The 15,584-nt window shown below is 32.5% G+C and overlaps 2 protein-coding genes across 2 annotated transcripts; one reads left to right on the top strand and one right to left on the bottom strand.

Moving 5' to 3' along the window:
* Nucleotides 1-352: 352 nt before the first annotated feature.
* On the top strand, nt 353-2,875 carry LOC123924109 (40S ribosomal protein S4-1-like). The gene is made up of 5 exons (XM_045976883.1): nt 353-519; nt 785-862; nt 1,113-1,293; nt 1,800-1,897; nt 2,276-2,875. The coding sequence occupies exons 1-5, from the start codon at nt 517-519 to the stop codon at nt 2,711-2,713; spliced, it is 798 nt and encodes a 265-aa protein (XP_045832839.1). The 5' UTR covers nt 353-516; the 3' UTR covers nt 2,714-2,875.
* A 3,290-nt stretch (nt 2,876-6,165) lies between these two features.
* Nucleotides 6,166-8,812, bottom strand: LOC123924106 (ferritin-4, chloroplastic-like). The gene is made up of 8 exons (XM_045976882.1): nt 8,395-8,812; nt 8,218-8,301; nt 8,007-8,067; nt 7,709-7,796; nt 6,846-6,907; nt 6,647-6,712; nt 6,459-6,522; nt 6,166-6,344 (listed from the first exon to the last, which is right to left on the bottom strand). The coding sequence occupies exons 1-8, from the start codon at nt 8,682-8,684 to the stop codon at nt 6,292-6,294; spliced, it is 768 nt and encodes a 255-aa protein (XP_045832838.1). The 5' UTR covers nt 8,685-8,812; the 3' UTR covers nt 6,166-6,291.
* Nucleotides 8,813-15,584: the final 6,772 nt, after the last annotated feature.

Raw genomic sequence — 15,584 nt, 5'->3', positions numbered from 1 at the left:
TTAAAAATAGAAAAAATAAAATTACAACTTTGCCAATATAGGAACACCAAAACCGCATTTAAACCAAAATCTTATAATAATTTTATTTTTTTTCCAGAAACTTATATATATATATATATATATATATATATATATATTGGTTAAGTAACCTAGTGACTAGAAAATCCACCGTAAAAGTAAATAAGTGGAGTGTTCCGAGTTCGAACTCAGATTCCTGCACATATAGTGCGATGCACGGGACCTAAAAAATATTATTATACCCTAAATAAAAAAAAATTACTATACTAGTACTATACAATAAAAAATAACAAGACATTATAAAAGAAAAAAAATTATTAGACTCAGTTGGGCTGCAAATTAAAGGATATACGGGTCACGCAGCCCATATCTCTCCATTCGTGGATTAGGGTTACATTACTTACTTACGCCTTCACTCTTCTGTTTTGTTTCCACTTCTTCTTGTTGTTGCGCAAGTAGCTTTGGAGCATTTGCTGCTCAGTTCCCAAATCCCACAACATGGTTCGTATCCGATTTTTCTTCTTTCTCTTCTGTTTCTGTATTTTCATTTTAATCATGTTTTGGATATTTTATATTATTATTATTATTATGGATTTAACTAGAACAAGCACGGATCTAGCACATGATGTTTATTTTATGTTAAACAAAAAAATTGGGAGTTTAGGAAACTATGCGATTTATCGACTCATAGTTGAATTTAATGTTTAAATTAGTTTCATTAGGGTTTTCTAAGTATGAATTTTGATGATTTTTACGACTGTGACAGGCAAGAGGATTGAAGAAGCATTTGAAGAGGCTCAATGCCCCCAAGCATTGGATGCTTGACAAATTGGGTGGTGCTTTTGTAAGTGAAATTTTTATTATCTTTCAATCTATGAAGTACGGACACAACGCTCAAACTCGACACCGATAAACGTTTTTAAAATGAATTAAGTGAGAATGTAATCACATATATTGGTGTCGGACATTGGCACATGTTGGACACCAGACATGTATTCCATCAGAAGTGTCGGTGTTAAGGAGCTTTCAATTGGTTTTTTATGTGTGTTTTATTAAAGGCTGATGTGGTTTTTTTGTATGTGTGAATTGTATAGGCTCCTAAACCCTCATCTGGACCACACAAGTCAAGGGAATGTCTTCCACTCATTCTCATTTTGCGAAACAGGTTGAAGTATGCTTTGACATACCGTGAGGTTATTGCTATTCTTATGCAGCGTCATGTCCTTGTTGATGGGAAAGTCAGGACTGACAAGACTTATCCAGCTGGATTCATGGGTACGTTGCATGACAATTTCCAGAATAATACCATGTATAATGTTGGATACGCCATAATCACGGTGGTCTAAAGTGATTTCACAGAAGCTACACTCTGTAGATTTTGAAAAATCACGGTGGATCACCATGATTCTAGCATATCCACTGTGATACCAAGCATAGGCTAACTCAATTCATGTTGTGCTGTTAATGTTGCCTTTGTAAATTATTTTGAGTGCTTTATAATATAAAAATTGTCATCATTATTGTGCTGAGCTATATGATTTCTGATATATTGTAGTTCGGTATTTGAATCTGGAGTATTTAAAGAAGAAGTTGAATGTTAACTGTATTCATATCTTTGATGAATACTGGATATAGTTTCTTTCACAGTTTAACTAGTATTTGGGAAAAAATTGAGCTGAAGTTTATGTAATTCTTCTATATCCTGGAACAGAAGTATTGTAATTCTTTTGATTTGTTAGAGGCATGCTATAGTTTTTAATAAATTTTATGGCTCTCTACAGATGTTGTGTCAATTCCTAAAACTAATGAGAGCTTTCGCCTGCTTTATGACACTAAAGGCCGTTTCCGTCTCCACTCACTTAGGGATGATGAGGCAAAGGTATGGTTACTTGCTTCCTGAGATCTTGTATTCAATTATTCATCTATTCCCTTTATTGTACAGTGTTATCGATGGTGGTTGCCGAATGCAAAGTTCCGCCATATCTTCCATAAAACACCACTGCGTCCCCATGTGGGTGGTGAAAAAAACCGCCATGTCCTCTGTTGCAGTGATATGATGTTTTATTTAATAGCATATACTGTGTTAGGTTTCATTGTTGTTTTTTTGCTTCTCGTAAAGTAATGATAGTGCGCCTTAATCACATCAATCTCTAGTCTCTAATATTATTATATATGAATTTAGAGTTACAACCTAATAACTTTTGTATTTTTCCCCACTAGTTTTACATGTTTTTGTTGTATGTTGTTTTCATGACAGTTCAAGCTCTGCAAGGTTCGATCAGTTCAATTTGGGCAGAAAGGTATCCCATACCTGAACACCTATGATGGTCGCACTATCCGCTACCCAGACCCTGTCATCAGGGCCAATGACACCATCAAGCTGGATCTTGAGGAAAACAAGATTGTTGATTTCATCAAATTTGATGTTGGTAATGTTGTGATGGTTACTGGTGGAAGGAACAGAGGGCGTGTCGGAGTGATCAAGAACAGGGAAAAACATAAGGGAACCTTCGAGACAATCCACGTTCAGGATTCTACTGGTCATGAATTTGCAACTCGTTTGGCCAATGTGTTCACTATTGGTAAGGGAACAAAGCCATGGGTATCTCTCCCTAAGGGTAAGGGTATTAAGCTAACCGTCATCGAGGAAGCTAGAAAGAGGGCTGCTGCAGCCCAACAAGCAATTGCTGCTTAAATCTATTTCGAATAATTTATCAGACTCGAGTGCTTTGTAGTTTATTGACGATTTTGGTTTCTTATGTTTTTTATCAGCTGAATTTTGACTTTTGCAATTTGCACTATACAACTTTTATTGTTCCTACTATACTTATTCCTGAAGGAATCTTTTCATTCCCTAGTGTTGAGTCATTTTGCTAGTACTGAGTAGCTAAAGCAAATTTACTAGCACTGAATCATTTTTAAGAAACCATCATAGATATAGAATGGAAAGTGAGGAAGATAAGAATAGAGACACCCGATAAATAGAGTGCCACTTTCTTACCTCCTTTTACCGTTCTGAGTCATGAGATAAAGTGTTTTATTTTCTGTTTCTATCTCCTCCGTGGTTGTGTAATTCTCTGTTGCTTGCCTCTTCTACAGTGGTTGCTGTGATCTGTGAGCCACTACTCTACCAAGTTTCAGACACCCTCCACCTAAACCCCTTCACAACTAAGCTTGTCCTCAAACTCTCTGATCTAGTCCATACTTGCATAAATCCTAACTTTATTTGGGGTTTTTTGAAGATTATTTTTGTTTTTGATTTGTTCGTTGTTGCCTGTGTGGTTGCTAGGAGTTATTGCTTAATCTTGCTGGTGGCCGGTGGTGGGTCTTTTGGCTTCATCTAGTGCCTTGTGTTTTTGATTTATAGCTTTGGTTTAGTTGATTTGATAGACTATTTCTTTAGTTTTAGATGTCAATTAGTTTTCCCTAGTTTTAATCTTTTCTTTGCTTTTTGTTGTGTGTTTGTGTTGCCCATGTTTGTTGTTTAGTTAGTTTGTCAAGTTAGCCATAATCGTGTAGATTCTGCATTAGTTGTGTGTTACTATGATAGCGAGTTGTGACCTACACATAGGCCCTGTTTGAATTAGCTTATTTTTGAGCTTATGCAAACAGTTTATGTAATTATTTTGTATTATTATAAGTTTGTCAAAATAGTTTATGATAAAATAGCTTATAAAAATATAATTTTCACTGTGAATTTATAAAATAACATAAAATCTAATTTATATTGCATAAACTGTTTGCATAAGCACAAAAATAAGCTAATCCAAATGGGGCCATAATGTATTATTTGACTGATTAACTTTTGAGTGAGTAAAATATCTCATATATTTGACAAAAAGAACTACTAAACATTTCTACAAAGGAATGGAAACCTCTTCATTGAGTTACAAAACAATTATAAACGGATCAAAATCTCTAAACCCCACCTCATTACATATGTATCTAATAGTGGAGTGAGTGGCAAAAGGCGTGTGTTAGAGCGGTTGTGCCTACCTAGCACCGCTCTTACTTAAAGTAGCACAAATAGCATGAAGCTTTTTTCAAGTAACACCCCTTGAAAATCAATTTTACATACTAATTGGCTTATCAAAGCCATTAATCAACTACTTGTAAGCCAAAACCATGACTTTGTTTGGTAACAATTTTTCAAAAAGAGTTTATAACTTATTTTATTAGCTTATATCTTATTTTTCAAACGCTATTTCAAGCAGCTTATAGCTTATAAATTATCATTTTTTCTTCCAATTTTATCCCTATCACCTTACTTAAAAAAATATATTAATTAAACATATATTTTTTGTCATTTTTTAAGTGTGCAGAGATGCCAATCTTTAACATAATTTAATCGTGTGTTGCTTCTTTCACATAAGGCTACATGGTTTATGACTGTGATAAAATAAGGAATACGTAAATTTACTTTACATTGGGTCGGATTGTAGCATTATTTTCTTAACATATGTAAAACTTAATTTACTTATTCTTACGTGATTTAAGTTCACGTATAGTGTAAAATTAGAATTTTAAATATACATTAGCGTATGCAAGGAAAGCAGGGATAAAGAACAAGCAAAAATCCAAAAATTCACACCTATGAAATAAGAGTAGCAATGAAGATTCTTGTGATTAAATTTTTAATATTTCATTGTGATTGATCATGATCGCATATTTATGAGTGTTTACGAGTGAGAGAGAATGAGAGAGAGGAGGAAGAGGATGTAATAAAGATTTAAAATGAGAGATGAAAAGATGATTTTTGAAAATTTTATATGAATAAGCATAATTTTGGTATTATAATTAATTTTTAATAATGACAAGGTCATTTGGAAGGAAGAAAATGATGGCATTTATTCGGTATGGTCCGGTTATAGAAAGATGATGAAGGAAAAAGGTTCATGGAGTCATGAGAAGTGAAAACTGCTATGGAAAATTAAAGCTCCTCAAAAAGCAAAACACTTGTGAAGGCGTATTTGTAGAGATTGTTTACTGACTTGTCCGAGGCTACATAATCGCTGTGTACCTTGTCCTTTAGAATGTGCAGTGTGCTCACAAGTAGAAGAGGAGGATTGGCATGTACTTTTTGAATGTGAAGGTAGCAAAGAAGCATGGTGTGTAATAGGTCTTGAACATGTTATATTCCCAAGGCTGCAAGTATTTAACAACATGAAAGAATTGATTTTTGATGTTTGTACTAAAGAGAGTAAAATAGTGGCTGGAAGAATGGCAATCTTAATGTGGACCTTATGGAAAAATAGAAACAATTTGGTGTGGAAAGAAGGTAGAAACATGACTACAAGCTATGCTTATGTGGGATGAATGTCAAGCTTTACATGCACCGGATCATACAGAACAAGAAGATCAGATTACTACTCGCACGGAGTGGCAGCCACCGTCTCAAGGGCGACTCAAATGTAATGTTGATGCTTAGCTTCGACAACAACTAAGGTGCATGTGGATGGGGATGGTGTATTCGAGGAAACAACGGACAATATATATTGGCAGTATCAAATGTAATATATGAAAAGCTCAACATCATTGAAGGAGAGGCATTGGCTATCAAGGAAGTAATGTGTGAAATAATCCAAAGAGGCTTCTCCCAAGTCACTTTTGAGAGTGTGAGTGATTCTAAGGTAGTTGTTGACGCAATTCTATCTAGGAATGTTTGTGTTTCCGAGTTTAGCAATATAATTTTTGATATCAAATCTTTGTTATTACTATATCCTAACTTCGAGGTGAAGTTTTCAAACAACAAGCAAAAAGTGTTGTTCACAAGTTAGCCAAGGCGGCCTATTCTAGGACTAGTCGTTGTATCTTTGAATCGATAACTACTTGTATTTATGATATATCAATGAAAAGCATTGAGTTTCTTTTTGTCGAAGAAAAAAAATTTGGGTGTAACCAAATATTTTTGGGGAGTGACTAGAAAAAATCTAGCATGAATCAGCACATTCAAATACTTACTGATATGATATGCAAAAGGTTGTTCAGTGTTAGTAATAATATTATGTGAAAACAAGTTCATCAGTCATTTTCATCAATTCACTAGTGTTTGGTAACTTAATCTAGTTGCAGACATAAAGAAAGCTTTAATTAAATGGAAAAATGAACCACCATGGATCAACTACTAAATAAACTGAAAAGTAACAATGACCAAAAACAATCCACATTAATTTTATTCAGCATGGTTCAGTTCAAACTTCTAGCTCTAGCAAATAGACTTTAAGTCATCTATATTAACAGATACAAATGACTAAAGGGAGGAAAATATAATCATTAAGCTGCAGCTGCTTCCTCTTCGAGCAAAGTCTGATCAAAATGCCAGACACCTGAAAATATAACGAGGAAGCAACAAAAGTTAACATTTAGAAAAATCACAGGAAAATAAAACTAGATCATATTAAGAAAGTTAAGATGCATGAAACAGAAATAGAAATTCTCACCATGTCCTTTGCCAACTCTTCTTAGCTGAGCAACATACTCAGAGATTTTTTTGATGGCTTCCACCTATGAAAAGGAGAAATAATAATTAAAAGGAAAAATTTGGACTTCATGTGTTACACAACTGTGTATAATTTCCTTATACTAAAAATATAAATATGGTAAGTTGCAACATTGATTTCATGCATACCTGTTCACCCAAAAACTCACTTTCCACAAAGTCTGCCAACTGAACATCTCCAGTCTTTGAGGCAACCTGTTGAACAAACATACATCAAGTTAAAATAATGGAAATTTAATTTTCTCAATTTCATTGTCGAAATGATCGATAAGATGATACAAGGCATAACCATTAAACAAGAAACCAAAACTCGATAAACATGTCTTACATTGTGCAGGTTAAGGAGTTTTTCATTCGTTAGCTTTTCCAATGACAAAGCTAGTTCCATTGCTGCAATAAAGGAAAAAAATGTTTAATTATGATATGTAGAGAATCCATCCATGCAGGTTCAATTAGACAAAGCGAGTTTCACATCTTTGTTACTCATTTTGGAAGCAAATGTTGTTCTACCAAACTAGTAATTAGAGGGGGAATAAAAAAACATAAATGTAATCTGAAATCTTTAGGATTCAATTTACTTTACAGAATAATTCAGATGTGAAACATGGTCATAATTTACAAGGAGGTGCAGTAAATCCCCTTCCTTTTGGTATTCATAATTGCCATCAGTGAAATCATGAAAATATTTACTGAAACTATATAACTAAGGATTCTAGTATGTTAAATTTCATGATAAACTACATCATAATTTTGCCTATAATAAATATATCAGTGAAAATCCAGTATTTGGTTTCTTTCGTCTCATAATTGATTTCACTCACAAGCTCAATTTGATGAAAAGATGATTTTATATTGTACTGAAAACTGTCTGTATTTTAAGATCATGCTTTGTGAGTAAAATCATTCAAACATAAATCACTTTTAACTCGGTTATAATCACATAATAATTCCATAAAATCAACTCTATTCAAAATCATGTCTATGAAACACTAATCCAAACCCAAAATTCATCCATTATCTTCAAAACTCAACATCACAAAGTGCCATAACATCATAAACAAATAATTTGATCCAAAAATACTACACATATCACACTTCACACTATGTTAAATGCAGGAATATGCAAAGAAAGAAACAAATTATGTTACTAGTTACAAAACAAAATATCTAAACCAAATAAAAGAAACTAACCGTGCAGTGCATCACCCTTATCAGCATGATCAAACTCAGAAAGTGGCATCACTATAGACTGCAACTTGACTTTCCCACCTCTTTTGTTCTATAAACAAGACAACATTTTTAATTGAACATCATCAGATAACATAACACTTGACAACTTTTTAATTGGTTTACGCAATTCACACATGCGATTAACCCCAACGCCTTATATTATCTATTAACCAAATCTAACAATTCATTAATTAACCGCGTGTGTGAACTGCGTTAACCATTAAAAAAACATCATTTCTAATAAGTAAAAGCAATAAACCTGATATTCCATCAATTTCTCAGCATGCCCTCTTTCCTCTTCACTCGATTCCTTAAAAAACCTATAAACAAAACACCATTAATTAACATATGACTAACAAATTCCTAACAAAACAACATTCATTATCGACCCCGGGACCAGAGAGTTAATACAAAAAAAATAACTACCAAAAATCAAATTAAGCCAAAACAAAATAAACATAATCACTTACTTAGCAAGACCTCTCAAAGCAACATTGTCTCTATCAAAATACGCATACATTGCATGGTAAACATACGAAACATTATACTCCACACTGCACAATAAAAAAATCAATTAATTAAATCCAATTAATAAAACAAAAAAATTAAATAAAATCATTACAAATCAAAGAGTAACGAAAACGAACTTGATTTGTTCGTTAATGGCGGATTCAGATTCAACATTAAATTTATGACGAGCAAGAGAATCTTGAGGAACAATAGGAACAAGATCAAGTTCCTTTTTCACTTCTTCAAAAGGTTCAAACAAAACACCGGTTAAAACACGGTTATTGCTCGAACCTTTCGTAGCAGAAACCGCAATTCGATCCAATTTACTTCCTCTATTAAGAAAAGGAACCAAACGCGCGTTTTCAGAGTTGAATAGAGAAAGTGATTGTGAAGAAGAAGCGGTTATAGCAGCTTTGAGAAGACTCATGATGATGATGATGATTAGGGTTTTAGAATTTTCCTTCGGAAATGGAAAGAAAATTGGAGAAAGAAAAATTCAGAGGGAAATGGAACGGAAATGAATTAGTGATGAGTGTGTGAGAATGATGGAGATAAGTGTGGAGATTTTATTGGGTGGTTGAGAGTGTGGTGACCGTTGGATTTGGTGAAACGTGGAGGGTTTAGATAGGTGGGCGCGTGGCGTGCTCGTGGTTTAGTGGGTATCATTGTCATTTGATATATGAAATATCTAGATTCTTTTTTTGGTCCAATGAAACTGTTTTATGTGGTTGTTTATTATTGATGCCTTTTTCTATTATTAGTGTAATAATAATAATGAGACCAAAATGGAAAGTATAAAATATTGATACTCATGTGTTATTTAATTTAGGGTGTGTGGTCAATTTTTTGTTAGGGAGTGACAAGATATGTGAGTGTGATTTTCTTTTTCAATTATCCCTATTTTTTGTAAGTTTAAAGGACATGTACCGTTAGTATAATTTTATGGCAAATGCTAAATAGTGTTTCAGGGGCACTTGTTAAGAATTCAAATTTAGAAAGTTTTACTTGGAAATAGTGTAGTCAATACAACAAAAGTTTATATTTTGATGTTTTTCATGCACAACTTTTATTTTATTTCTTCTTTTGGTTCCTTAACTAATGCCCCGGGGGCATCGGTTAGCAAGACCCTAACTTTATTTTACACCGACAACCAATAAAAAGGTTCAATGTTACATATCATATAAAGAAAGTGAGGTTAAATGGAGTGACATGGCGGAAAACATGGTTGTGACTAGTTGACAGTGTAAAATTATTTTACATTGTTAGTGCATATTGTTTTTCTCTTTTCTTTGTTGATAATTATGTCCTACTTTTGCCGAAAGAAAAATTATATTTTGGAAAATTATATTTTCTTAATCCGAGAAACTGTAGATCTCCATGAATGCCGACCAACGAAAAACTATAGTATTTTGGACAATTTCAATCTTTATATTTATCTTATTCGCATGTTATTGTTGCATGTTCTCATGCTCGTCAAACCTACGTATACAAAACTGTCACTATATACTATGCGTATAACGGTAAATCAATGTTTGGCCTAATATTGCGGAGCCCGCTAAGTAACTCTAATTTATTTTATATATAAATTTTCCCCTAATTTTTTCTATTATATTATATATATATATATATATATTAATATTAAATCTTAAATTTAACTTCAAAACATATAATTGCCCACATTCTAACACTATACCGAGAAAATAAATAATAAAACATAAACTAAATTACATATTATAAATATTATACTTTCTCTAGTCTCTGATATAAGAAAATTTTTACTTTTAAGATTTACGGAATGATTGATGTATCTGGTTCATTTTTTAGACCAAATACATCAATTATTCTATGAATTTAAAAAATAAAGTTTTTCTTATATATAAGACCGAAGGGAGTAACACATACAACTTAACAACATTAGTTAAAATTCAGGTACAAACTATGTGATTCTTTTTCATTTTCGACACTCTAAACATGGATTGAACATCCATATTATCCTCCAATTTGATCTAATATTTTGTGTAGGTAGCATTCGGGGGTGTCATCCGTGATGTCCGTGCATGAATCTAAATAGGCCATATGCTCGATTTGTATGTGTTCACCATTTTTGAAGAAGAACATTTCTTGAGTTTTATTCTATAAAGAGAACTCAATTTGCCTATCACTAATTTAAAATGTTTTTCGTGACCCTGAAATTTCATAGAAAAATAAGGGTTGATGTTAAATAGTTATCAACTACATTGGAAGAAGATGTTATTTCTTATAATAAAGAGAGTGAAGAAAGTGAAAGAGGAAAAATAAAATAAAATGAAAAAGATGAAGTGAGTGAAAAATGAATTTGAGGGGCGTGGTATTTATAGAATGAAATGGAAGTTGAGTGAAATTAATTAATGATATTTATTAACATTTTAAAAAAATTCCCCAAACCCCAAACCCTTAAGTAGAAAACGAAAAAAATAAAATAAAAATAGGTAGGACCAATGGCCACATTGCCGGTGGCGCCATCTCCACATGAATGGTGGAAGTGGCAATGTCGCCACATGCAACATCCCTAGCACATCAGGGTTCTTTCATAAAGTAGGACATTGTTGTCACTTTTCTTTTAGGGATAATTGGAAGAAGAAAAAAATGAGATTGATCTGTTTAATCTGTCATTTTTTTATGAACTCATGAGTTGAGATCATTAGCTCGATCTGCAAATATTTGTAAAAAACAAGGCGTGCTGATCTGCAAATATTTGTAAAAACTATTTTTTTGTTCCTTTTTGTGGACTTTGGATAAAAAATGAGAAAAAATGTCAAACTTCATGTATATATTTTTTTAAAGTTGTCTGTTATGCCTATCTATTATGTTAAACTTATGTAAGTCCATATTATGTTAAAAAATATGTCAAAAAAATTCATTAGGGAATAAAAACAAAACAAGAAATTCTGGGAGGATGAAAACATCTCATTTTTCTTTTTAAAGACTAAAATCAAAATTCTTTATATTTATAGGGACAAAATATTTTTAACCATTATTACTATTTCCTATATGATTTGAATTTGTTAATGTTTTGAGTTCTTTTCTTTTTTTTTTGTTGTTGATTATTTTGAGTTATTTTCTATTATGCGTCGTTGAAAAATATTCTTTATAATTGTTAATTATGTAGAAAATTTATCAACATATTTTTTTTTTAAAATTGTATTGCGGGCCGGCCCGCCAGCTTGCCAACTTGCTAGCAAACGGGACAAACTTGATTTTTAAGACCAAACTTCTAAGTCGACCCTCCCCGCTCTGTCCTATTTTTGGATAGGCTTAAATATGGTGGGTCTAAGCGGGGTTGACCAGCCGCTTTGCCACTCTTAGTTTTTGTCCATTGCTAATATCCTGTATAAAAAAATGGAGCATTAGAGATACCCTCTTTTCAACATCTTCTCAAACACTCATTTTATAATTGGTTGAAATTAATGGGAATCCCTCACTTTAAAAATATGACTCATATAAAGTGGTGAAACTCACATGAATTTTACTCAATTAGAGAGTGAATTTTAGCGAAAATGTTTATTTAAAAGAAAGTGTTAACACTTCTCATTAGAAAATATGTTTCATAACGTCCACTTCTTAAATTGATCAAACCGTTATTCACATAAACAATCTCACCCGGTAAAACAATTTCATTTTTTAATTTAGGCTGAGAGTTATAATCGCAAGACATAGCTACAAGAAAAATTCATTTTCTTGATCTATGATGCTGTTGATCCTAGGGGTGGGCATCGGTTCGGTTCGGTTTTGGGCTCAAACCCTAGAACCGGTTGGACCCACGGGTGACATATATAAACCCAATATCGAACCAATTACTTACTCGATTTGGTCGGTTTTCGGTTTTCGGGTTGACTCGGTTTTGTTTCGGTTCAACGGTTTTGACCATTTTTAAATTTATTTTTTCTCAAATTTTTAATTAGAACGATTTGATCCAAATTTATTTTTTTAGGTGTCTAACTTTGTTTTGGACTATAATTGCACAAAAAAAATGTTATTTTTTTAGTTCCTGAATAAAAATATTATGACAAATTCATAACAAAATTATATATTATGGTTACAGTGAATATCATAATAAAAATTGATATTCGTATTTCTTATTTTAAAGTTATACATTACTTATTTTACAAATCAGAAAAAATTATGATAAAATCACCACAAAATGATAAACATAGATGAAAATTATACAAGTTCTTGGTGAAGATTACCAGATAAATAGAATTTGTGCTGATGATAACTCATATTTTGGCCAAGTGTAAGAACAATAATATAATATTTTAAATATAATAATAATTTCGGTTCGAGTTCGGTTTCATTTGGGTCCAAACCTTACAACCGCAATCCGTCCGTTTGAATCCTCAATATTCACGGTTTATAAATGTTCAACCCACGAGTCCGTAAAAACCGATCCAAATATGTCTTTTCGGTTTGGGCCGGTCAATTAAAAATGGGTTGGATCGGTTGTGGCCATAGCCAGTTGATCCTAAATCTAACTTAAAAGCTGAACTAATAGAAAAAGTTCCATAAGTCACTAGTATCAACCCAAAAGGCAATTCTTGGGAATAAAGTTATCCATTGGACACACCCGAAGCAATTATTTTTTGTCACTGTTCTCATAATTTATTTTCCCATAGTAGGATACTCATCCGTCCCAAAATATAAGCAAAAAGTGGTCAACCAAAATGAATGTATTTGGACTAAATTTTTAACAAAATATATCCACTTTGATTGACCACTTTTTACTTATATTTTGGGACGGAGTAATACTTAATATGGATGAGCACAAGATTTACTTTATTATTTGGAACTTGTCTACAAGTTAGTATAGTTTGTACTTTAATATGATAAGGTAGCTTTAGGTAGACAAAACATAAATATGAAGACAAAAGATGTTAAATTATCGACTAGGATCATGCTTATCAAGATAAGGGTGAAGACAAGGAGTATTTTTATATGATCTCAAATTAAAAAAAAATGAGTTGTGTGGTATGGTCATTTAATTTTAGACATCATATATGTCACAAGAAAAATGTTATTTTGATAAAAAATGTTAGACATAAATATCGTATTTACTGTTTATCCGAAAAGAGATTCTCTCCCATTACATTTTATATTACATTTTATTCTAGCGAAATCTCCACTTTTTATTTTTTATATACCACTTGCAATTTTAATTATTAAAAAATAGAATTAAAGATGAACGAGCACACTAACCCTCATCTCTGTTTATCCTATTATATGGTTAACATAGTCTAAAACATGATTAATCACACTTAGTAGTCGTTATAATGGATATCAAGTTTTTTGATCAATATCGTAAATTTTTTTTTTAATGAATAATCTTTCACTTCAAAATCATTCATTTTTGTTGACCGATCCTTATTTATATTTTGTGACAGAGGTTAAACAACCCTTGAAATAAAAAAGATAAAAACTTTTGTTGAGTAGAAAGAAATAGCGGATCTGATATGATCATGAGTTCCCTAAACATGTGGAAGGAAACTTATAAAAAATGCACAAAAAATATTTGGATGGAGATATTTGAGCCCAACTTGAAGCCCATTTCACATGATAAGAAGCATTTTTGAGCTGATTTATGGTCTAATAATATTGGACTAAATAGAAAACAATTAAGTCCAATTTTCTTTATTTTTATTGTAATTTTTGTTTTTGATATTAGGAGGGTTTTTAGATGACCTTTAGTTGCTCCCTAGGCTCTCTAGATGCTTCCTAGTGGTGCACTAAGTCATTATAGAGGCTAGTGGGAATTTATAAGCATGTTAGTGGGAATTTTCTAAGTCCTATGGTGAGTGAATGGTAGTGGACAATAAATCCTACTATGTAAGGATATGCTATAAATAGGACTATCATGTACTTTTCAAACAACTTGGAATATAATCTAATTTGAGAGTTTCTCTTGTGAGAACTTTTTCTTTGTTCTTGTGATAAGAACATTGTTCTTGAGATAAGAACTTTATAGTGTTGGTTCTACCGGCAGGTCGCGGTTAGGGTCGCACTTTATTTGATAACTTTGGTTCTACCGGCAGGTCGCGGTTAGGGTCAAGTTCCTCTTTTCCTTGATAACTTTGGTTCTACCGGCAGGTCGCGGTTAGGGTCAAGTTCCTCTTTTACCTGTTTTCAAGACGATCCTAAGCGGTCGCTTATCAGTTGGTATCAGAGCTTCGGATCTTGAAATCAGGTTTGATCTATCATTTTTTTTATCTTGTTAAAAAAAAAGAGTTGAAAAAAAAATATGGAGGAAGAAAAAAATGATACGATCATGAGTTCCCCAAACATGTGGAATGAAACTTATAAAAAAATGCACAAAAAAATATTTGGATGGAGATACTTGAGCCCAACTTGAAGCCCATTTCACATGATAAGAAGCATTTTTGGGCTGATTTATGGTCTAATAATATTGGACTAAATAGAAAACAATTAAGTCCAATTTTCTTTATTTTTATTGTAATTTTCGTTTTTGGTATTAGGAGGGTTTTTAGATGACCTTTAGTTGCTCCCTAGGCTCTCTAGATGCTTCCTAGTGGTGCACTAAGTCATTATAGAGGCTAGTGGGAATTTATAAGCATGTTAGTGGGAATTTTCTAAGTCCTATGGTGAGTGAATGGTAGTGGACAATAAATCCTACTATGTAAGGATATGCTATAAATAGGACTATCATGTACTTTTCAAACAACTTGAAATATAATCTAATTTGAGAGTTTCTCTTGTGAGAGCTTTTTCTTTGTTCTTGTGATAAGAACATTGTTCTTGAGATAAGAACTTTATAGTGTTGGTTCTACCGGCAGGTCGCGGTTAGGGTCGCACTTTATTTGATAACTTTGGTTCTACCGGCAGGTCGCGGTTAAGGTCAAGTTCCTCTTTTCCTTGATAACTTTGGTTCTACCGGCAGGTCGCGATTAGGGTCAAGTTCCTCTTTTACCTGTTTTCAAGACGATCCTAAGCGGTCGCTTATCAGGATCAAAATAGTAGAATCAAGTAAAAAAATAGAACATTAGCAACTTAAAGACATGATTTGTTCATAATTTCTGAACTCTGGAAATGATACTGATGGCGAAAAAGCAAAAACGAAATCTATTTACAAAAAATGACGCAAATGTAGTGTTAAGTAAAAAGAGATGTGAAAATAGAAAGTGACTTGTGATAAAGAGGTTACCTTTGATGAAAGAGGATAGTGAAGGAAGAAAGAGGAAGAATGGATGAAGAACTTGATTTTGTGTATGAGTAGTATCAATTGGTAAATATTTGAACCTAATGTATCATTTACAAATTAAAAGAATATCTATCATCT

Source organism: Trifolium pratense, linkage group LG4 (assembly GCF_020283565.1).
Source record: "Trifolium pratense cultivar HEN17-A07 linkage group LG4, ARS_RC_1.1, whole genome shotgun sequence".
NCBI lineage: Eukaryota > Viridiplantae > Streptophyta > Magnoliopsida > Fabales > Fabaceae > Trifolium > Trifolium pratense.
The sequence above is the reverse complement of the archived record's forward strand: the minus strand, read 5'-3'. Positions and strand labels throughout refer to the sequence as shown.

Bases quoted from the DNA above. Each gene is read 5' to 3' on its own strand.
- LOC123924109 (XM_045976883.1), top strand. The intron at 863-1,112 runs GTAAGTGAAATT...TGAATTGTATAG, and splicing joins ACAAATTGGGTGGTGCTTTT to GCTCCTAAACCCTCATCTGG. The intron at 1,898-2,275 runs GTATGGTTACTT...TTTTCATGACAG, and splicing joins TTAGGGATGATGAGGCAAAG to TTCAAGCTCTGCAAGGTTCG.
- LOC123924106 (XM_045976882.1), bottom strand. From the start codon at position 8,684: ATGAGTCTTCTCAAAGCTGCTATAACCGCTTCTTCTTCACAATCACTT. The intron at 7,797-8,006 runs GTTTATTGCTTT...TCTTGTTTATAG, and splicing joins AGAAATTGATGGAATATCAG to AACAAAAGAGGTGGGAAAGT. The intron at 6,713-6,845 runs GTAAGACATGTT...TTTGTTCAACAG, and splicing joins AACTCCTTAACCTGCACAAT to GTTGCCTCAAAGACTGGAGA.